Source organism: Aspergillus homomorphus, assembly GCF_003184865.1.
Source record: "Aspergillus homomorphus CBS 101889 unplaced genomic scaffold BO97scaffold_12, whole genome shotgun sequence".
NCBI classification, from domain to species: Eukaryota; Fungi; Ascomycota; class Eurotiomycetes; order Eurotiales; family Aspergillaceae; genus Aspergillus; species Aspergillus homomorphus.
The window spans coordinates 365,111-385,351 of record NW_020291898.1 but is presented as its reverse complement, the minus strand read 5'-3'; the positions used below and the strand labels follow the sequence as shown (position 1 = coordinate 385,351).

General features: G+C 50.2%; 9 protein-coding genes across 9 annotated transcripts; 4 read left to right on the top strand and 5 right to left on the bottom strand.

Moving 5' to 3' along the window:
- Positions 1–127: 127 nt before the first annotated feature.
- On the bottom strand, positions 128–1,621 carry BO97DRAFT_442298 (SDR family oxidoreductase). The gene is made up of 6 exons (XM_025698247.1): positions 1,501–1,621; positions 1,171–1,395; positions 1,113–1,120; positions 899–1,050; positions 732–826; positions 128–679 (listed from the first exon to the last, which is right to left on the bottom strand). Exons 1-6 carry the CDS (start codon positions 1,542–1,544, stop codon positions 400–402), a joined length of 804 nt encoding a protein of 267 aa, XP_025552792.1. The 5' UTR covers positions 1,545–1,621; the 3' UTR covers positions 128–399.
- Positions 1,622–3,070: 1,449 nt separating this feature from the next.
- Positions 3,071–4,073, top strand: BO97DRAFT_342140 (xanthine phosphoribosyltransferase; the record flags this gene model as incomplete). The annotated part of the gene is made up of 5 exons (XM_025691657.1): positions 3,071–3,103; positions 3,283–3,389; positions 3,457–3,769; positions 3,837–3,949; positions 4,025–4,073. 5 exons carry the CDS (start codon positions 3,071–3,073, stop codon positions 4,071–4,073), a joined length of 615 nt encoding a protein of 204 aa, XP_025552791.1.
- A 536-nt stretch (positions 4,074–4,609) lies between these two features.
- On the bottom strand, positions 4,610–5,404 carry BO97DRAFT_442296 (dolichol-phosphate mannosyltransferase subunit 3). Its single transcript, XM_025698246.1, has 3 exons — positions 5,216–5,404; positions 5,083–5,151; positions 4,610–5,001 (listed from the first exon to the last, which is right to left on the bottom strand). The coding sequence occupies exons 1-3, from the start codon at positions 5,261–5,263 to the stop codon at positions 4,840–4,842; spliced, it is 279 nt and encodes a 92-aa protein (XP_025552790.1). The 5' UTR covers positions 5,264–5,404; the 3' UTR covers positions 4,610–4,839.
- Positions 5,405–6,151: 747 nt separating this feature from the next.
- On the top strand, positions 6,152–8,347 carry BO97DRAFT_433530 (putative GTP binding protein; the record flags this gene model as incomplete). Its single annotated transcript, XM_025697604.1, has 6 exons — positions 6,152–6,413; positions 6,466–6,600; positions 6,656–6,775; positions 6,834–6,968; positions 7,021–8,207; positions 8,261–8,347. 6 exons carry the CDS (start codon positions 6,152–6,154, stop codon positions 8,345–8,347), a joined length of 1,926 nt encoding a protein of 641 aa, XP_025552789.1.
- A 193-nt stretch (positions 8,348–8,540) lies between these two features.
- Positions 8,541–10,168, bottom strand: BO97DRAFT_469633 (uncharacterized protein; the record flags this gene model as incomplete). Its single annotated transcript, XM_025699859.1, has 2 exons — positions 9,511–10,168; positions 8,541–9,443 (listed from the first exon to the last, which is right to left on the bottom strand). Exons 1-2 carry the CDS (start codon positions 9,829–9,831, stop codon positions 8,541–8,543), a joined length of 1,224 nt encoding a protein of 407 aa, XP_025552788.1. The 5' UTR covers positions 9,832–10,168.
- Positions 10,169–10,314: 146 nt separating this feature from the next.
- Positions 10,315–12,761, top strand: BO97DRAFT_388189 (ABC1 kinase family protein). The gene is made up of 3 exons (XM_025693639.1): positions 10,315–10,956; positions 11,024–12,366; positions 12,420–12,761. Exons 1-3 carry the CDS (start codon positions 10,411–10,413, stop codon positions 12,595–12,597), a joined length of 2,067 nt encoding a protein of 688 aa, XP_025552787.1. The 5' UTR covers positions 10,315–10,410; the 3' UTR covers positions 12,598–12,761.
- Positions 12,762–12,836: 75 nt separating this feature from the next.
- On the bottom strand, positions 12,837–14,368 carry BO97DRAFT_388184 (holocytochrome c synthase CYC3). The gene is made up of 3 exons (XM_025693638.1): positions 14,152–14,368; positions 13,427–14,094; positions 12,837–13,347 (listed from the first exon to the last, which is right to left on the bottom strand). Exons 1-3 carry the CDS (start codon positions 14,233–14,235, stop codon positions 13,098–13,100), a joined length of 1,002 nt encoding a protein of 333 aa, XP_025552786.1. The 5' UTR covers positions 14,236–14,368; the 3' UTR covers positions 12,837–13,097.
- A 169-nt stretch (positions 14,369–14,537) lies between these two features.
- On the bottom strand, positions 14,538–16,002 carry BO97DRAFT_388181 (ubiquitin-conjugating enzyme E2). Its single transcript, XM_025693637.1, has 3 exons — positions 15,792–16,002; positions 15,650–15,729; positions 14,538–15,580 (listed from the first exon to the last, which is right to left on the bottom strand). Exons 1-3 carry the CDS (start codon positions 15,816–15,818, stop codon positions 14,857–14,859), a joined length of 831 nt encoding a protein of 276 aa, XP_025552785.1. The 5' UTR covers positions 15,819–16,002; the 3' UTR covers positions 14,538–14,856.
- Positions 16,003–16,176: 174 nt separating this feature from the next.
- sam50 (SAM complex subunit SAM50) lies at positions 16,177–19,396 on the top strand (the record flags this gene model as incomplete). The annotated part of the gene is made up of 7 exons (XM_025697603.1): positions 16,177–16,209; positions 16,291–16,407; positions 16,509–16,695; positions 16,752–17,912; positions 18,119–18,120; positions 18,352–18,714; positions 18,794–19,396. The coding sequence occupies 7 exons, from the start codon at positions 16,177–16,179 to the stop codon at positions 19,394–19,396; spliced, it is 2,466 nt and encodes an 821-aa protein (XP_025552784.1).
- Positions 19,397–20,241: the final 845 nt, after the last annotated feature.

Genomic DNA, 20,241 nt, shown 5'->3' with positions numbered 1-20,241 from the left:
ACGGGCGGTAGCATTCGGAGAGGTCACCTGACGGGCCAACCACCGTGCGCTTTCGGCATGAGTAAGCCGCTGAGATTCCGAAGATGAAGAGCTGCACAGGAAATTGAATGCCTTCATGCCTTCCAAGGTTGCTTGTTTCTACTTGACAACACCTCCGAAACTTTAATAGAGTAGTAGCGAAGAAAACGATGCGCAAAAGTGGACTCGACATATGTTCTTCATTTGTGTGCACCAGAAGCCTAATCCTTTCCCGACCTCTCTGCTGGTCTGTTCACCCCACCATGTGAAGAAGGAGGTCTCACATACTTTTCTTCCCATCTCCTATCTTCTCTAGTCTGTATAGCTTGAACATCCTCGTCATTACCGATTGGAATAAGCCGGTCCACGCCCATCCACCACTTAAAACCAGACAACCCAACTCTTATTACCTTCCCAGATCCAGCTTTGCCGGCCTTGCGCCCACGGCCAGATCCAACGCCATGGGGCCGGCCCATAGAGTATCTGTGTCACCACGCTCCGTGCGTAGGCAGAATTTGACATGGCGCCATCCTGACTGTGAAGCACGCGCCGATCGTACTCCTCTTCGATCGGGAGATACATTGAGTTGGGAGCCAGCGTACGTTTGATCCGGGCGATACGGGATTGCACGCCGCCGGTAATGATAGTGGTAACATTGACACTGGACATATCAGGATCTACTTGATTGAGAAGAAGGGACGCAGGTTACATACCCGAAGGGGGCCAGTTCTACCCGCAGGGAATCACTGAATGAGTGCAGAGCAGCCTTTGATGCATTGTAAACCGACCCGAAAACATATGGAATGATCTGTATCAGCATCAGCACCATCACGGGAGTCATGTATCATGCAGCCCAGGCTATAAAATGACGTGACCATACCCCAGCAATGCTTCCAACTTGTACAATAGTTCCCTTCGCTCTGATGAGCAGAGGGAGGAAAACCTGGCATATATAGATGATTGAAAATAAATTTGTTTCGAAAGTTGCGCGGATTTCTGAGAGGTCTGCCTCCATCGCTGGGACCGTATAGTCTAGTCGTTGTGAGACCAATTCGCACCTGGTAGTGATTCATCTATTGACAGCTAGAACTTACTGCGGCCTCTATAGGTATGTTAGCGCGTTGACGCGGGTTCAGCAAAGGTTTTGCTCACGCATTGTTCACTAGATAATCGAGCCCCTTATCTCCAAGCCTGGCATTAACTTCCGAGAAGCAACGCCGTACGCTTTCTTGGTCATCTACCACAAGGCTCAGCGTTTCAATTCCAATCGATGTCAGATCTTGAAGGGTGTCCGCATCTCTTGCTGTCGCGAACACGCGTAGCCCGTTTCTGTGAAATTCGCGCGCCAAAGAGTTCCCTATCCCACCAGGAGAGCACCTGTTTCTTGACCATCAGAGTCTGTTCAAAGAAGGTCTTCATGAGACTGTATCAAAAGACAACGGAAAGACTCTGAGCACTTCAAGGAGGTTCTCGGCAGCTTACCCTGTGATCAAAACAGACACTCTCTTCTCAGCAATCCCAGCCATGATAGAGAGTGCTTGCCGTCGAGCTGATGCCAGTGAATGTCACAACAGAGATGCTTTCCAGCGCAGTTTGAACTTCGTCACAAGGTAGTACGGTTGGACAAATATGCTGGACCTTGGCATTTGGGCTAAACGTGCGCTTGCAAGGGTTGCGGCGTGCCAAGAACCACTCTTGTGCGTTGGTGACACAGCTAATCTACACTGCTTGCCAGCGATGGCCCTTGACTGTTATATTGTCCAAGGACCAAGGTAGGACTATAGGATAAATCGGACAGGACGACCATATTTCTGCGCATAAATCAGCGGTGGAGCAGACGATTCAGTATGCAAGAGAACCTATGAGGAGCCTCAAATCTCTACCAGAAATGGGTCGCGGATCGCGCCGGCCCCATCACTTACACACTGGCTATCAAGGCGAGCAAGCAACCACTGCTATTCTTAGGTGATATTGTGTTCCCGTTACATGAAGCTATCTCTGCGAGTCGCTTAGGGAAACACATATGTAGATGCTCGACCTGTAATGTGCATCAACCAGGTCATTTCGAATCTACCCGACTTAAACACTAAATATATATCGGGCTTATTTAAAGGAGCTTTATGCAGGTTCCCTATGCAGTGGATTCAGTCCGTCCTCAAGATAAGGTAAAGTGCTAGTCCAGAAGGAGAGTGGTTAGTAAAGCTACTATTCTCCCCCAAGGTACTACATAAGCACTGGGCACTAGCTTAAGAGCTCTACTTTGGGTTGGCTCTCAAGAGGCGCCAATGAGAACACATACTAGCATGAGCCAGGCATTTGACTGGTAGAACGAGCCACCTCTACTACTGACAGTAAATGTTGTATTTATCTTAATGAAGGTGGTCAGAGTCTAGGCGGGCCATCTGAAACGTGAAATGGCTAAAGCAGGAGAAGAATAACCAACGGACATACCATAGAAAAGACCATATATTGTCTACTAGGCTATGAAGGAGCATTCGATACGCTCACGCCCACTACTGATGGTCCAACGGAGGACTCCGGTCTCCGTCTTGATAGAAGCGAGACTGCGGGGCAGCCAGCGATTTAGCGGTCGAGAATGTGCCCTGATAGGTTTCCCTCCATGTCTGGTTTGGTACTCGTAAATGGTTAATGGGCAGATGCTGGAATCTGGCGGGCGGCACTTGGTGGCCGGGGGCAATGGCGGGTAACCTCAACTAGGTAGTATCTATCCTCTTTCTTATCGAGTCCCCAGTCTGTGCATGTGCAGTCTGGTTTTCCTAGTGCGTCATTAAGTAAGAAAACCCAAAAAAGATGGTAAGAAAAAAACACGAAAATTCAATCTCTATTATTTTTCTTCTTCTTTGCCCCCAAATTTACCCCTCATTGCTTGTCTTATCTGTGTGGTACGATTATTTTTTTTTAAAAAAAATTTCTCTTTACCCTCCCTGGTGTGTTCTGTAAAAGCTCCAAACACCACCAGATCAATTTTCTGATCTCTTCACTATTGTACTCTCACGGTTGATTCGGAGTCCCTTCTCTCTTCACCGCAAACATGACGCAAAAGTATTATGTCACCTATAACCAGGTATGCTTGCTTTTTATAGCAAAAGCGACAAGCCGTCCCCGTGCAGACCTTCGCTCCTTATCTTTCTCGCGCAGAATTGCACTGCCCGGAGCTTTTGGCAATGCTCTCATGAGTGCTATCAAGCATAGCAATTGCTTTTTTCGTCGATCATTTGGTTAACGTCTACTGGGAATTGACAGGTCCATAAACTATGCCAGGACTCCGCCGACAAGATCCTGACTACTGTCCGCCCTAATCTGATGATTGCCATCGGTGGTGGCGGCTATGTTCCTGCTCGTATTCTCCGGTACGTTGATTCCACCATGGAGGGAGCCCAATGATGCTTCCAGATTCTAAACTCTTCTCTCCGTTAGGTCATTTCTGAAACGCTCTGGTGAACCCAACATCCCCATCCAAGCTATCGGCCTGTCGCTTTATGAGGATCTGGGCCGCGGCGATCCAGAGGAGGTTCCGGGCACCAAGGTCACTCGGACACAGTGGCTCGACCTTAGTTCTTTGGAGATGTCCAACCTGATTGGCAAGAACATCCTTATCGTCGATGAGGTTGACGACACGCGCACAACCCTCGAGTACGCTGTACGCGAGCTCCAGAAGGACGTCGAGGATGCACAGAAGCAACTCGGACGGGAAGGCGAGAAGACAAATTTCTCGATCTTCGTGCTTCACGTATGCTCTTTCCTCTTGGTGTCTACTTATGGAAAAAACTTTTGAGTAACAGAATCTTGATTTACAGAACAAGAACAAGTCGAAGAAGGGTGTCCTGCCAGCTGATATGATGGACTCTGGCCGCTATCATGCTGCAGTGACCACAGAGGATGTGTGGATCTGCTACCCGTGGGAAGCCAAGTATGCAATCTCCCCGCAATTTCCTCACTTTTAATATCGCGGCGATTGGACTGTATTGCTGACACACTCGAACAGGGACATTGATGAGCATGACCGGTTGGCCAAAGAAAACCCTCTTTTCTGAACTTCTCGTCCTTGACCACCCTGCAGTCACGTAATTCCTGTGATTTCCGGTACCTCGGACGGGCTATTCCTGCATATCAGTTCATTTACTCGCATATACATTGCTTCGCTTTACAGGGCTTATTATAGTCTCATCTCGACATTAAACGTTGCTGAATGGTGTTATTCGATGGATCTTTATAGAACAAAAGCAAGAGATACACGGGAAGATCAAATCATCTGGCTCGGAAGTCATAACGCCGCGACTTACATCCATCCGATGGCAATGCTTACAAACTCTCTGCGATTGAAGTATTCTATCGCCCTCGCCGCACTAGAAAGACGCCTTAGCGTCTTTGATTACTGCACTACCACGCCGCTGAGGTCCCTTTTTGCCGTTCGAGGGAAATTCTTCGAACCCGGCTTACTTGTTGACCTCGATCAGACAAGACAAAATCGCAGCGGTCGCTTCCTGCCCAGTGCACTTGTTATTCGGTCTATAGCTTCTAGAGGTTCCTGCCTATCTTGGATGAGGAAATACCTCATCATAAGAGAACCGATGGGATTTTAGGTGTCTTTCGCTAGATAAGTCTAAAGCTACATGTTGAGGCAGCTCCAAAAACATCGACTCGTGTCCGTAGCATCCAACGCTTGAAAAAATGCTGCGCCAAACATAAAGCTCTTTCAGATGGGTTGCAGGACAGGGAGACGGCACATGTGAAGAGCCCACGCAGTGAAGTACATTCTGAGAAATTCAGTAAGCCAATCGTCCGCCCGCGCCAATGACTTCAGTCAACGTCGATATTTGCTCGGCGCAACTCAGCCTTAGCCTGTTCGATCTCCTTTTGTAGCTCCGTGTGCGCCTCCGGGACATCATTAAAAGTAAGAATCGCTAAGCCCAAGCGGCCCAGAAGGTAGCATCCAAAGCATATCAGAGCATAGAAGGGAAGCTGGCTCGCAAAGACGCAGATGGTTAGCGGGATGAGGGGCCAAGAGGAAGTGAAAAGACTTGGTAGCATTGCAGGACGTACAACAGGAATAATTTCATTCTGAACAATTTCGTTGAGTGGAACAAGTCCTAGGTATAGGGAAAGGTAGAGCTACATTCAAGACCCCGTGTTAGCGACCAAGTTGAGATTGAAAGTGGGAGACTGTTCAGCATACCGAGGAGACGAGTAGAAGTACGGAGAGGGTCTGCTGAGCGCGCGTCATGGCTAATATCTGGCTCTTGACTATATAACAACGAATCGGATCAGAAGTTGACAGTAGAGGTGTATCAATGTGACCGAGGCAGATTGATAGCAAAGGAGCGATTGCGATCGTAAGAATGAGTGACTAGATGGTGAACTGCTGTCTTCTTTGCAGCATTGACGCCACGCCGCGCTGTAAGACTAGCAGCTGCGCTCCTTGGCCGCCGTGCCCACCGTACTGCCGCCCTCGTCATGACAGGTTGGCATCTGGTACTCCGTATTACCGCCCGTATTCATGCTTGAACCTTTTGGCTGTTTCAGTATCCTGAGATTACTGCATTTCTCAGCGTTGACAAGAGCGACTGAGGGTTCCCAGAGTGTCATGAGGATGGAATTCAAGCGGCTTTAAGAAGTGTCTCGTGGTTGTATCGCATACTGCTACCAACTCCTAGATAAATATACCTCGACTTGAAACGCACTGACCCGTCACGCCCGCCAGAGCCAAGGTAATATTGAATCGGTGCCTGAAGGTAAAAGGTAAAGCTTCAACTACATACTAAGGTCAACCCGATCTTCAGTTTCGATCCTACACAAGGCTACAGAAAACCTCTCATCTACCTGGAACTCCAGATTCTCGACAAGAAAAGAACATCACCCGTATATACGTTCAACGAAACCTTCAAACCCTCAGAAGAATCTGTTTCTGCTGTATCTGGCTCAGCCAGAACCCGCAGCCTTTCGCTACTGTGACTTGATTAGTCCGTTTGCTGGCCAAATTTGCGTATCGTTCCGTCGTTCCAGACGCAGGTCGAAGATGAGTGTCTCCCACAGTGTATCAAGCGCCCCAGGAGGCCATGTTGTGACCTCTAACCCATTGGGTCCATTGGCGGCACAAGTGTTGTCAAAGGGGATGGATTGTCCCGACCTGGACCAAGTATTCTCTGAATTGGCCTTCTCGCCTATGACACTTGCGTTCGAAGAGACTGAACCGGTGTCATTGGAAAGACAAAGATCTCTATTCAGCTCTTTGCAAGAATCACTAAGGAGAGCCGAACAGCAATGCAGCAGCGAGGCCTTCCAAGGTGACGAAAAGATTCTCCATGAACTGTGGAAATGCAGATCACAGTACATGCTGCCGGCCGCCGAGATCTTGGCCAATGGAAGCCGGAAGGGTGAGAAATGACTATCCTCTGTAGCAATACTTTATGTCTAATTGATCTACAGCACCTTGGCGCATCTTGTATGGACAAGCTGGTGTGCTGGACTTCTTTCTCCAGCTTGTAGCATCGACAGAGATCATTGATGATGATCTCATCTTCCACTCGCTGCGATTAGTAGGCAATTCCTGTGCTGATACTAGTGAGTCCTGCGATCGTTTATGGAAAAGCGCAGCCTAGCACTGACTGCCCAGTAGATGAGAACAGAGAGATTCTAATTAGAAACAACTACTTCTCTGCCATTGTACGACACCTTACCAACGAAAAGCTTATACAGGTAGCTATACCTGTTCTCTATAATATATGCATTGAGTTCGGTGAATAAACTTTCGCATACTGTCCACGTGGATATCTCTCAGGGCTGACATCGGGTAGAACCTGCCCAGTCACAGCTTGCTGCCAATAGGATTGTCTATATCCTCTTGACGTTGTTGAGACAAAATGCTTTTGCGAAGCATCAGGCTCTACTCGACTACGTCTATGAGCTTATCGAAATGGTTGGAGAACAAGGTATGCTGGATTAACGCCCCCCGAGACTTCATCGGACTAACATGTTTCGCAGAACAAGGCATTGCCTTATCTCCAGATGCGACAATATTGCTTATTCTAGATCTGCTGAACGATGAGGTGGCTATCTCTTCTCCAGCGCACTTTACATCTCTCGTCACCTGCCTCGGGACATATTTGAGCAATAAGCGATTTCAAACCGTATGCCTGTCGCATGATCTGGTGGCCACACTTTTGTCAGTGCTAGAACGGTCTTTATCTTTCAAAGATGATGAGTTTTCTAAGGAGGACATTCATGCCTTGGCACAGGCTCGGCTGAAGATAAACCAAACACTGGCTGAGATATCCGCATTGCCTCTATTCGCAGAGATTTACCCTCTCGACTCCCCTCTTGTGGGCCGATTGAAAACTTGGTTGACGTCAATGGAGGGTCAGCTTCAGATCTGCTCTTGTGTGGTTCTCGGCAATCTAGCACGATCGGATGCAGTCTGCGAGGAAATGGTTAACAAGCATGACATCCATAAAGCGCTCATCTTGCTCCTGAAAAGCGAAGCTCGGGGCGCAGTCCTTCACTCTGCACTCGGGTTCCTGAAAAACCTGGCAATTGCCGGCAATAATAAACTCCGGCTAGGAGAGGCAGGCTTGATTGCTGCTGTTTCAGGTCTCTGGCAGTATGAGACAGTCCCCCAGGTCCAGTTTATTGCAATTAGCATCACGCGACAGGTGATCATTTCCTCCGTGGGCAATATCGCTCGATTGCTCGAGGATGCCCCCGGGACCGAGAAGGAGTTCGGGCCTGAACGGAAGACATATTTTTCAATGCTCCTCGTGCTGTTCGAAAAAACAGACTCGACTCCCATCAAAACAGAGATCGGGCGCACCGTGGCTTCTATATGCCGCACTTTGATTCCCAAGGTGCGTGAAAAGGATGCCGTTGCCGAGGATCTCCTCAAGAGGACTTTCAAGCTGCACGTCGAGACCCCGCTTCCAGTAGGTGCCATGGTTACTCAGTCACAGTGGCCGGTTGTTCGAAGCGAGGGTTGGTTCACTCTTGCTTTAATGGCATCTACACAAGATGGTTTGGCAGCGGTCTCGAAATGTATAGAGAAGATGAGTGTTCTGCCAGTGTTCGAAGAAGTGTTTGCCACAGATCCTACGGATTCCACAGAGGCAGAAAATATGCAACTCAATAAAGATTGCGGCAACATTATCGTGTTTTTGCAAGAGTTACTGAAGGGTGATGTAAGTTAGCCTGAGTCTGGGTGTGTATGTGGTGTACTGACCAACTATTGCAGCAATATATCCTCCCGGACTCTTTAAGAAGTGCCGTGCAAGGCCTGATGGACCGTCATGCCTCGAGACATCTCCAGCTTACTAATTGATTGAGTTGAGAGCCCTCAAGAGAAAAGTCAACAAAAGAGTTGATCTTATCATGTTCTTTATTCCACTTTCAATTACAGACTTGAGCTTTAAAAAAATCTACATCTAACATCAAAATGTGCATTCCAGTCCAAAACATGACCTAACGAAACACCGACGACGCCCAGCTAAACAACTTATGCCTCCGCAGAAGGCTTATGTACCATTGCAGACAGTATCACCCGCAAATGACCTATACCTCGCAAGTAGATCAGTAGAATCTAACCCCTCCAAAGCTTGAGTGCTTGACCAGTGCACAGCCAAGCCTTTCCCGTCTATTATACTATTTTGTGGTCCGCTGTCCGCTTCGAGAATATTGAGAAATGTCATGCCATCTGACTGACTCGAGGATTGATCTGTTGCAATGTTCCCCCAGAAGCACAGAAAGTTAGAGCTGATATTTGTCGATGTTACACTCCACATCGGAAATTTGTAGTGGTTGAGATGGTTTCGCTCTAAGTGGTGCAAAAAAGAGTAATGTTGTTGAGCACTGATAGTCCAATGATGCATACTCGGCCCATTCGTAGCGTACATCGACATACCGATAGGGGTGCGATTATAGTTGTAGTCATCTGAAAGGAGCCACCGGTGGTTAGTGAAGGGTGGAGAGAAGTCTGCAGTCACCGCAAAGTCACCAGGCCCCTTCCATACTGGAAGTTTAGACGCGTGCCAATCGTGCGCGTCAGTTTCGGATGACGATTGAACAGGTGATAGTTCTGGAAGATAAGGCAAGGCAATACCGGGGTGGTTATGAAGGGCTTCCAAGACTGCTTCACTGACGACGTTGGCCGAGACTAACGGTATATTATGATGCTCAAGCTTGGTCTTCACAATTGTCGAAATCGTGTGAGCCTCCAGAAACACTGTATCGCCATCGATCCAAATGTACATGGTATCTTTTCTCAAGTGACCTGGCTGCAATCCAGTATAGTCTTGCGCGGCTGTGTAGGACGGATTCTGCTTGACTATCGATGCAAGCCATTCCAAGCTCAAGGTGTCGTCCGTTTGAGGCAGGAATATTACTTGGTCAACAAGACCATGGTTGGAAGCGAGGTTTTTCTTGCAAAGAAGGTAAGCTAATAACATACTAACCACAAACACAACACCTAAAGCGACCCTTACTCACTCGCAGGTAACAATCTAAAATCTCTGTTGGCTCCCGGCGATGGAACGGGACTAATGCAACGATATCGAAGTCCTGTGGCTTGCTGAATTCTCCAGAGCCTTCGGAATAAGCATAGAAAGGAGCGAGAGAACTATTCTTCCCAAATCGAGGCAGGAAGTCCCATCTGAAAGGCCAACTGCTGTAGCAGCCAGGGCCTCTCATTACTCGGAGCAGACAGAGACACAGGAAAGCGAAGCCTATCCAGATGGGTCTTCGCGAGGGATGTTCGCACGCATTGTCACGAAGCGATTCGGGATCACGCTTGTAGCCAGGATGACCCATGATGAGATTGGATGCTTAGATTGTTGTAAAGAAATTCATTGCTCAAATCCTCGTCTATTTGATTGCGATTGAGCTAGTTAGTGCAGTGAGCCCTAATAAAATCCCCCAAAAACAGAGACCTGTTTTCGTCGATGATTCATGCTGGAGAAACCGCATGACAGCCGGATTTGGCTTTGGAGACAGGCCGGACTTTCTCCGAACCCAGAGGATGGGTTTCAGTCAAGGACATTCCTCGACAAGATGGAGGTCGGAAAAGGCGGCTTTCGAGGGCTCGGCCTAAATTCACAGCGCAGGATCTCGAATCAATGGCTCGTCTCGAACTTTGCTTTGGGAGCTGTTCTCTGTTGCAGTGCTGTAGTTTCTTTTCCTGCTGGCCACTGCTGCAGGCGATGATGACGTCGCACCACGTGCTCGGCCGCTGCCGCCCCCTCCGCAATTCGTCCACACCTCTCCCTCTCTCTACTCTTTCTTCCCTGTCCCGATGGCTGTTCCGCCGTTGTCGTTATGTTCACCCAGGGCCTCTGTGCAGCTCTTCAATGATTGATCTATTCAGTACTCGACCAATTTCTATATGAGAACATGAGGACGGCCGTCCTCTTTGGCCGCTTCATTCTGTGTCGTGGTAGAGGCCCGCCGCTACTGTCCCGCTTCTCCCAGCTGTCTCGATCGCGTTCAAATCGTTTGCTACCATGGCCGCGACAGTCCGGAACAAGATCCGCGCGAAACGCTCAGGGGTACAGGACGGTTCTTCTTGCCGCGCTGGCCCCCGGAGCCTTCTTGAAGCTTGCCGAGGAAGGAGACGAGGAAGGCGGCAAGACAAGTGAAATGCAAATGCTAGAAGTCTCGCGTCGAGAGATCCAGAGAAAGGTCGATGAGGATGCAACAGGGCTATCGCGACTCTGGCAAACTCTTGTGCTGTACGGTTATCGGTTTGTTTACGATCCGGTAGCCACCGGTTTTCGATTTATCCATTTGCTCATCATCTTCCTGCCGGTCATTTTCACGGCACCTGTCATATGCCTCGGAGGACATGTCGGGGATCGGAAAGAGGTAGTGATGGGGACAATCTGGTGGTATAAATTTCTAGTGCGTTCCATGGAACGGGCAGGTCCAGCATTTATCAAGGTATATCTCAATCGCGGAATCCTGTCAACTTGTCAACTGCAATTGGTAACTGGTGGCTCTCATTTAGCTTGGACAATGGGCGGCGTCGCGTACTGACATCTTTCCTCCCGAATTATGTGATATTATGTCCTCTCTCCACTCAAATGCGCCTGCGCACTCATTACGTCAGACCAAGAAGATCATCAGCAAAGCCTTCAACGGGCTGCCATTTGAAGATATCTTTGAAGAATTCTATGAAGAGCCCTTGGGAGTAGGCGCTATCGCTCAGGTCTACAAAGCGAAACTGAAACCCAATCTTGCGGGAACAGACGATGTCGATTTCGACTCTCAAGCTTCCGGTTTACGGAACAAGGTCCGAAAAAACGTCGAGGCATTGGTCAAGAGCAGTCCCCACCGGGTCCCCTCGTCGTATGTAGCCATCAAAGTGCTACATCCTAAGGTGGAGCGTGTGATTCATAGAGATCTGAAGATCATGTCATTCTTTGCCTCTTTGATCAATGCTATCCCGACCATGCACTGGTTGTCTTTGCCGGACGAGGTCAATCAGTTCGGGGAGATGATGAAGCTGCAGTTGGACTTGAGGATCGAAGCGACAAACTTGGTTATGTTTCGGGAGAAATTTAGAACCCGGACTACAGCCTGGTTCCCATACCCATATATAGACTATTCCACCAGGGAGGTGCTTGTGGAAGAATTCGCGCAGGGCATCCCCCTATCAACCTTCCTTGACGTTGGCGGAGGGGTGTACCAACGGGAAATCGCGAATGAGGGCCTGGACGCATTCCTCCACATGCTACTGATTGACAACTTTATCCATGCTGATCTACACCCAGGAAACATCATGGTACGATTCTACCAGCCCAGTGAATTAGACCTGTCCCTCCGCAACAAAAGCCGCGCGTCGGATGCGCCAACTACGGCTGAGGTTGATGTCACCGAGTCCGTGCTTGCCCGCTTGCGACCGCATGCTGGTAATCGGCGTGATTGGGAGAGGGTACTTGATCAACTCAATGCAGAAGGTTATCGGCCACAACTCATCTTCATTGATACAGGACTCGTCACTCAGTTGAACGACCTCAACCGGAGTAATTTCATCGATCTATTCCGTGCGATTGCAGAATTTGACGGATTCCGAGCTGGCGAGCTCATGGTTGAGCGCTGCCGTCAGCCGGAAGCTGTCATTGATCCTCATTACTTCGCATTGAGAATGGAGCATTTAGTCTTGAATGTCAAGTCGCGTACGTTCGCACTAGGCAATGTCAAAATCGGCGACGTTCTAAGTGAGGTGCTGTCCATGGTCCGAAGTCATCATGTCCGAATGGAAGGAGATTTCGTCAATGTGGTCATTTCCTGTCTGCTCCTTGAAGGTATAGGGCGGAACTTGGATCCGGACCTCGACCTCTTCAAAAGGTGAGCTATCTGATGAATGACGCACAACTGTCACATACTGATGGAGCCTATAGTGCCCTACCAATTTTGCGAAAGTTAGGCTCGAACGCCACGGCGTTGAAGTCCGTCCGGTCAGGGGACGTGTCTATGCTCCGTGTCTGGGTAGGACTTGAAGCGCGTGAATTACTACAGAGCAGCATCGACAGCGTTGAACAGTGCGTCAAATACGACTTACTGTCCCCCAATATCTGAAGAGCGATTGGTACCAAGGCCAGAAGAAAGATCTCAGCACTGGTGTACAGTAATGCGTAGTTTTGTTCTCATTGCCCACCCCCTTTAGATTAAGGCTCTAGACTACCACTATGAATCTTGGTCGCAATAATCCCTTTACAGAAGACAGAAGAAAACCAACAAACCCTATAGTACATTGAAAAAACTTTTCATTGCAAATTGATACGTTCTCAGCAGCATCAAAATGGAAACAATATTATGCGTGAGCTGAGTACAAGTGATCAATGCGACAGTCGTACTCCATCGTTACTTATACATTTTTGAAAAAGCCCACAATTAAGAGACTGCAAAGATACATAATACATGAGGGGGGTGTGATGCAGAAGAACAGCCACAAGGATACAGCAGGACAGTCCCACAAGACAAGGGGATCGTCAGACGCCCGCGCCTTCTCAAAGTGTATACCGGTGATTACTGGGAGAAAAATAAAAGTCAAAATGAGTGGCCACACTTCCGATCGGTCAGTTTCCGCCATTTTCTCGAGCTGAGGCACCGCTAGCCCGCCACCAGACGTCTCCTCCCCATCTCATCAACCGCTCAACGGCAGCGGTTGGCGAATCCAGAGCCGGTCTGATGTCGAGGAAAAAGACCGGTTCTCCATTAGGTTCCGGGGGTCCAGAATAATAGTCAATAACATAACGAACCTCCTTCGGGCCTGACGGAGTCTGTCGCATCACAAACCAATCGTGCCGATCAAAGGGCGGGTTTGATCTGCAATTAAGTCACCAAGTTAGTAACGAAGCAAATACCGCATGGTAGTATTGACCAGTAAGAACTGGGAGGTACTGACTCGAATTTAGCCGGATACAACCAGCCGAGTGCCTGGAGAACCCGTGCCTTTGGCGTTAGCTCCTGGGGCCGACCTTGGAATCGAATGAGCCGCGGTGCAGGAGTCTGCTGTGAGGAGCCGGCGATATATTCCCGGAGCTCCTCCATGGCAAGGTTTTCTTCTCCGCGTCGACACTTCTCCCAGCCCTCCGCGAGACCCTTGGAGAAGATGCGCTCCCATCGCACGATCTCGTCCCAAGCACCCTCATTCAGAAAATTATGGACAGCAACCATTGCCTCAACAGCGTCCTGCGGGGTATCGGTGTAGCCCTTGCGCAGCATAGCATTGTACATCTGTTGCGGTGAGGGGTATTCCCAATTGCCTTCGACGTCCGATCTTGGGATAGATGAGACCTCTCGGTCCACGGGGAGGTCCACGGTCTGATTAGGGGCTCTTTCCTGAGAGATGGATGCAAACATATAATTGAGAGGGTTCAATTTCGAGAGAGTCGACTTCGACTCGCTTGGTGTAGGGGCTGACGTTGGTGGTTGCGGCACCGACGATTGCGGCTTGGGTGGCGCATAGAACGGGGAATCAGTAGGCCGAACTGGACAAGCACCTTCAGATTTTGAAGCAGTTGGACTCTGCAAAGGAGGGCCACTATTCGATACGTGCATCGGACATCCCGGCTATAGCTGACAGTTAGCTATCTTGACCTGTTCTTCAACGTCGCATAATAGACATACCGGAGGCGAGGCGTCGGAGGCCACCAACGGATTCGGGGCCGCGGGGATAGGCTTAGGTTGCGAATCTGCCCAGAACCAACCCATAGTGTGGAGATGTATGTAGATAACGATAGCACAAAATATAGGCAGGGATAGAAAGAGATGGCGCCGACAAAGCCAAGCAAAACTTAGGCACCCTAGTTTGCGAGCGCGCAAAAAAAAAAGATAACAAATGTTGTCACAATAACTACAACTTTTTTTCCTGGGATTTGAAATCCGGAGAGATTCCCGCCTTCCACCACGTGATGGCCCCAGTTGGACTGGGACTCAACCAATCACCAGCACCCAATACACAAGACAAAAGTATTTCTAAGAGATCCATACTGAGTAATGCGGTCGAGAAACAACGCTATCATTTGAGTCTTCTTTTGCTCTCCCACTATATATACAATCTCCTGTCCTAGGCGGCTCGCATGACGCAAAGTTCTTCAAGACCCAAAGCAAGAATTCAGTTGTGATCGTGACGCCGTTCCATTCTTTGAACGCCTTACCGAAACATGGAATCATAGACCCGCAACAAATCACCCAGAAATGACCAAAGTGATTAGAAACCCAATGCACCTTGAATTGAAAAGCGACAAGACTTGCCAAGCGCCAGTGCAATATTCATCGTACGTTAGCTCAAGTTAGACCCGACCTCTGCGCGACAGGAGACAGCTCGGCGGCTCATCCTTGTACATCATTGACCAGCCTTGTGAGAAGCGCATAACCGAAAATGATGGCGAAGCCCAGCCAAATCTTGTTGCGGCGAACCCAGCTCTGACCGGCTTCTCGCGCCACCTGGCCGCCCTCGACTACGACGCCCAAGCCTGGAGCACTGCCATTAGGCCGTCTGCGGAGAGCACTCGTCTCTGGAGAGCATTTTGTCGCAGCATTGGGGTCCGGTAGAAGCTGGCCAGTGTTTGTGTCAATGCGACTCTCTTTCATCCATCTCCAATTGTCCTGATCAAGCTCTGGCCATTCCGTGCGGAACTTCAAGCCTCCATCTCCAGCCTTAACATTATTGATCCCTTTGGCAGAAGGTGTGACTCCGGGCGTGGCACTAATATGAGAGCCTCCACCGGTGGAATTCCACCATCTTGACCGGGCGGCTAGCACTCTCCGTTCTGCCTCGGAAGCACTCACACTCCCAGTGGTCATTTCTTCGCTTGTCATGAAAGAGAGCAGCCCGATCAGAATAGTGGATACCTCCCAGGCCGGATTGAATGACTTCGGGTGGAAATCGCTAATGCTGAGGCAAAGGCGAGTTGATGGTTGAAACCGACCGCTAGGGGTGTGCATGCGAATGGCAGGTGGCGCAAACGGGTATTCGGGGGGGAACATCAGTGTACCCCAGTATTGGCCATTTTCGTACGGTGTGCCCGGAGGGCCAGTGAGAATATAATGCCACCTGAAAAAGAAGAAACATTAGCATTGTTCCTAAGATAACCGGCCGTGTCACTTGGTGAGGGGTACACACTCGAGAATGTTGGTTTCTGAGGGATGAGCGACGATGTACGGTGGAGGATTCTTCTGAATGTTTTGGTATTCGCGAGTGAGCTGTTTTACAGTTAGGCAAGAGATCACATAGATGGTGGTGGGCAGAAGGATATATGACCCACTCGTTTATAGGCTGCCTTGGTCGCCATATTTTATAGTTCGTAGCGATGGCCGTCCGATGCACGTCGAGCTATCGAGGGCGAGAGAGGGATGGCGGCGATTTGAGGGAAGAAGTAAAAAGCAAAGGCACACGGAAACCGATATTCCCCTTCCGTTATCAAGCAAAATGACTATTTATGAAGACAGGCGTTGAGAGAAGATAGAAAGGATGAAACATCAACAGCGGCGCTGATGACCCGACAGGCTAAAGCCTCCCCTCCCCTTCCCGGGAAGCAGCAGGTCACGTGCGCGGGAGGATCGCCTCCGTCTGTCTTTCGCATCGCCGGGTCAAAGTGGAAAGCGAAGGCAAGCAAGCAGGTCTTTCGTTTGGCCATTGCCGCCGCAGCAATGTCTTCTCCACTCTCCGCCGACGACGAAGATGTCAGTTGAGTTCCTCCCCTTGTATTACTAACTATCGCTAAGTGCTCGACTAACAACCGTGCTCGACATTCGCGCTTCTAGATCTTCGAGCGTCTCCAACAGCGTGCCGATCCGAAAGTGAAGGAAGAACAGCAGAAAGCCGTCAATGAGCGGGTCAGGGCGATTTATGAGAAGGCACAAAGTCGTCTCGGCGAACTGGTCAGTAATGCGGCCTCATTCGTCCAAAAACTCGCTTTACCTGGGGTCGGAAATCCAGGCGAACCACAACGGAAGACTGACTCGGCTGTTCACGGCATCAGATCGACCAGAATTCCACTCTACCATGTGTCATATCTTCGGTGCAGGTTCATGGGGCTCATCATACCCGCAGAAGCTTTCTAGAGCGGCTTCTCAACCCTCTGCTGAGCAGCAATCTTGCTAGACCCTATACGCTCTCAGAAGCTCTGCAGGAAGTATCGGCACGTGCGGACAAGCTCGGCAGGTTTGGTCGGTGGTCCCTTGTATTGTTCTACCTCACAGGTGGAATTCTAACCTGGTTACAGATGTGTTCCAACAGCCGATCTCCGTTTATCTAGATCAGTCATCACCGGTTGATCCCCGAACCGGGCTCCCGAACATTGATGTCTTGCTGTCGGTCAAAGAGAAGTCGCGCGTCTTGCTGAAGACAGGCACCGATCTTGGAAATACCGAAGGATCCGCTTATGGCAATCTCCTCTGGCGTAACGTGTTTGGAGGCGCTGAGAATCTGAACCTGAATGCTTCGCTGGGCACTAGGACAAGATCGGCTTACCAGGCTACTTTTGACACCCCGCTCTTCAGCGATCCAGATTTTCGCTTGGAGATTGGTGGGATTGCCAGTGCAACACAAAAGTCTTGGGCAAGCCACGAGGAGGTTCTAAAGGGAGGATGGAGCAAACTCCGCTGGATGAGCTCGTCCGGGCATTACCATGAACTGGGGTACAATGGTTTCTGGAGACAATTGACCGGCCTCGCCGAGAACGCCTCTTCTACTGTTCGCGCCGATGCCGGGGATAGCGTCAAGAGCAGCGTCTTCCACAGCTGGGCCAAGGACCAAAGGGATAACGCGCTTCTTCCTACGCGCGGCTATTATGTCAAGGCTTTCAACGAGTTGGCTGGCTGGGGTCCGCTCAAAGGCGACGTCTCCTTCTGGAAATCAGAGATTGAAACACAAGCCGCGGTTCCAGTGCCTGTCCCTGGAATTGAAGGCGACAGCGGCATCAGTTTTACAACTGGATTCCGTGCTGGACTTCTTTGCCCTCTGGGGCTTGACTCGGATTCGCGCCCACAACTGTCTCGCGTCAATGACCGTTTCCTGCTCGGAGGCCCTACAGATGTGCGTGGATTCCGTCTCTGTGGCCTCGGACCTCATGATGGAGCGGATGCGGTTGGAGGAGATGTGTATGCTGCAGGAAGTGCCAACCTGCTGCTTCCACTTCCCCGAGTGGGTGCTGACAAGCCTTTCCGACTACAAGCATTTGTGAACGGCGGTCGTCTGCTACCACTTCGAACAGCCGACAGAAATGTGCCAACTTCCAGTGGCGAGGTGAGAGATGCCATGGCCTCGACTCTTTCTGAGATGACGAATGGCCTGCCTAGTGTCGCCGCCGGTATTGGGCTGGTTTACGCCCATCCGGTTGCCAGGTTCGAGCTCAACTTCTCCCTGCCGCTAGTGTTGCGGAAAGGTGAAGAAGGCCGCAAGGGCCTCCAGCTGGGCATCGGCATCAACTTCTTGTAATCTCAAGCCAGGGCAATGTAATGTAGCATTTCTATCAGAAGACGATTATTCTATTCTTCAGCAGCCTGAATCAAGCGTTTTTGAGACCGTGCCAATGCTTCTGTGTATCAAGATTCCTAGATAAGATAAGCTTGGACACTGACGCTATACCAGATGTGGGTCAGCTAGCTTTGCTCATACCTCAGGCATCAACAAACGTCCGTCATCCATCACCCCCAGCCAGCTGTTCTTTCTCGCCTGGCTACCATTTCACTACTTCCATTTCCTCACCTTTTCACTGGAGCCTACGAACTGCTTGTTTCCAACTCAATATATGCTGGCAGTGCGACTTTGATCCACTGCTTTCTTCATAGAACCTCGCCTCTAGCTTCTCCTCCACCTAACAGACCTTGGCCGCGATGGCCCAGTATTACCCGCAACAACAGCCTTACGGAGCGCAGGCATCTGCGCAGAACCTCCAATTCTACCCGTCATCTTACCAGTCTGTGTCCGGTCATACGACTCCTTCCCAAGCTACATATGATGGCTTTGGAGGCTCCTCCAACCCCGCCGCCCAAGCATATCCCGTCGGTGGGGTGGGAAGCGGATATGGGGGTTTCGGCTCTCCATCTGGAGGAGTGAGCGGAAGGATGGGTGAACAGGGTGGGTTGCGGACAGGATGGCTTGCTGCGTTTGGAACTGAAGGTTATGATGGGGAGCCACCGCTCTTGGAGGAGCTGGGAGTCAATTTCGAACACATTCGCACCAAGGTACGGATCTCCTGACTAAAAGTTATCGAAGATGAGCGATGAGCCTCTCTGACTGACACGGCAATTGCCGTTGGTGAAGACCTTAACCGTCTTAAATCCTTTCGCTCGTATCGATCAGCACCTCATGGACGACAGCGATCTATACGGCGCTCTCCTCTACATCGTCCTCTACGGCACATTCCTCCTGCTGTCAGGCAAGGTCTTCTACGGGTACATCTACGGCGTCGCAGTGTTCGGCACGGTTGCCCTGCACTTGATCCTCAGCCTGATGTCGCCCGCGCTCGACACAGCCCCAGTGCCCACCGCCGCAGATCCCACCAACTATTCTCCGCACCACAAACCCACTATGTCGGACGCCTCCGCCGCTGGCCATTTCTCTGCGACCTTGACCTTCCCTCGCTCAGCCAGCGTCCTTGGATATTGCTTCCTACCGCTGGTGCTAACTAGCTTGGTTGGGATACTCATCCCCATGGATACCATGTTCGGGTATCTCCTGACCACCGCTGCCGTCGGCTGGTGCACCTATAGCTCCTCTGGAATGTTCTGCGCCGTCGCCCGCATGCGCGGCATGAGGGGCCTGGTGGCTTATCCGCTTGCGCTCTTCTATGTCGTCTTCGGTATCATGGGCATTTTCTCCTCCCGAGGCAGTGGTACATTGGCTGCTAAGACGGGCGCTGCCTGAATGGAATCGTCAATACATGGTGCACGCTGGGGACGGACTAAAACTTAAGATGAAACAGGTCTGCAATGTGCTTCTGTTTAGAGGATTATATTGTTGCGACAGGGGACGCTCAACGGGACGCTCAACGGGACGCTCAACGGGACGCTCAACGGGACGCTCAACGGGCATCGCGAAAGGCGGTATGACTATCACGATCTCTTTCCCTGGTTTTGTTATGCATATTCGGAGTGCGTTTCCATCTCTCTATCATAATGATGAGCTCAAACCAACTGTCACCCATGGTTCTCCCTTGCCCCGGCTGGTATCCTCCAGTTCGTATTGATGATGGTAGCGACGACCAGACATACTCCTAGCATGAATTCCCGTTCTATGTTCATCGCATGCCTCAGTCCCCACGGTTTCCGTGGATACTGTTGATAGCATCACAGTAATTATTCTGGAGCATCGAGCGACACCACCCCAGCACATCGTTGATCATGAGATTATAAGATGACAAAAACAGCTGTACAATAAATAGTCGAAGAAGACCAGCTTTCCTGCAAGACAGCGCAATGCCGGGACTACTTAAGTGAATGTACTTATGCTCTCGCCCCGAGCAGGGGCCCAGTTTCCCAACCATTCGCGCGATCGATCAAGATCGCCGGCAGAAGCTTCGACAGCTGCAACACACCATGCCAGATCGTATGTATTCCCATCTGCTGAGGCACTTTCTACGGCGAGCAACTCTGCGAGGGCGCGTCGTTGCTGGCCGACTTGATCAGTACATAGATAGAAAGGCGCGCTATTCGGCGTATCGCCTTGAAGGTTGACTGTCTCTATCAGAGGCCTAATTGTAGCTAGGATAG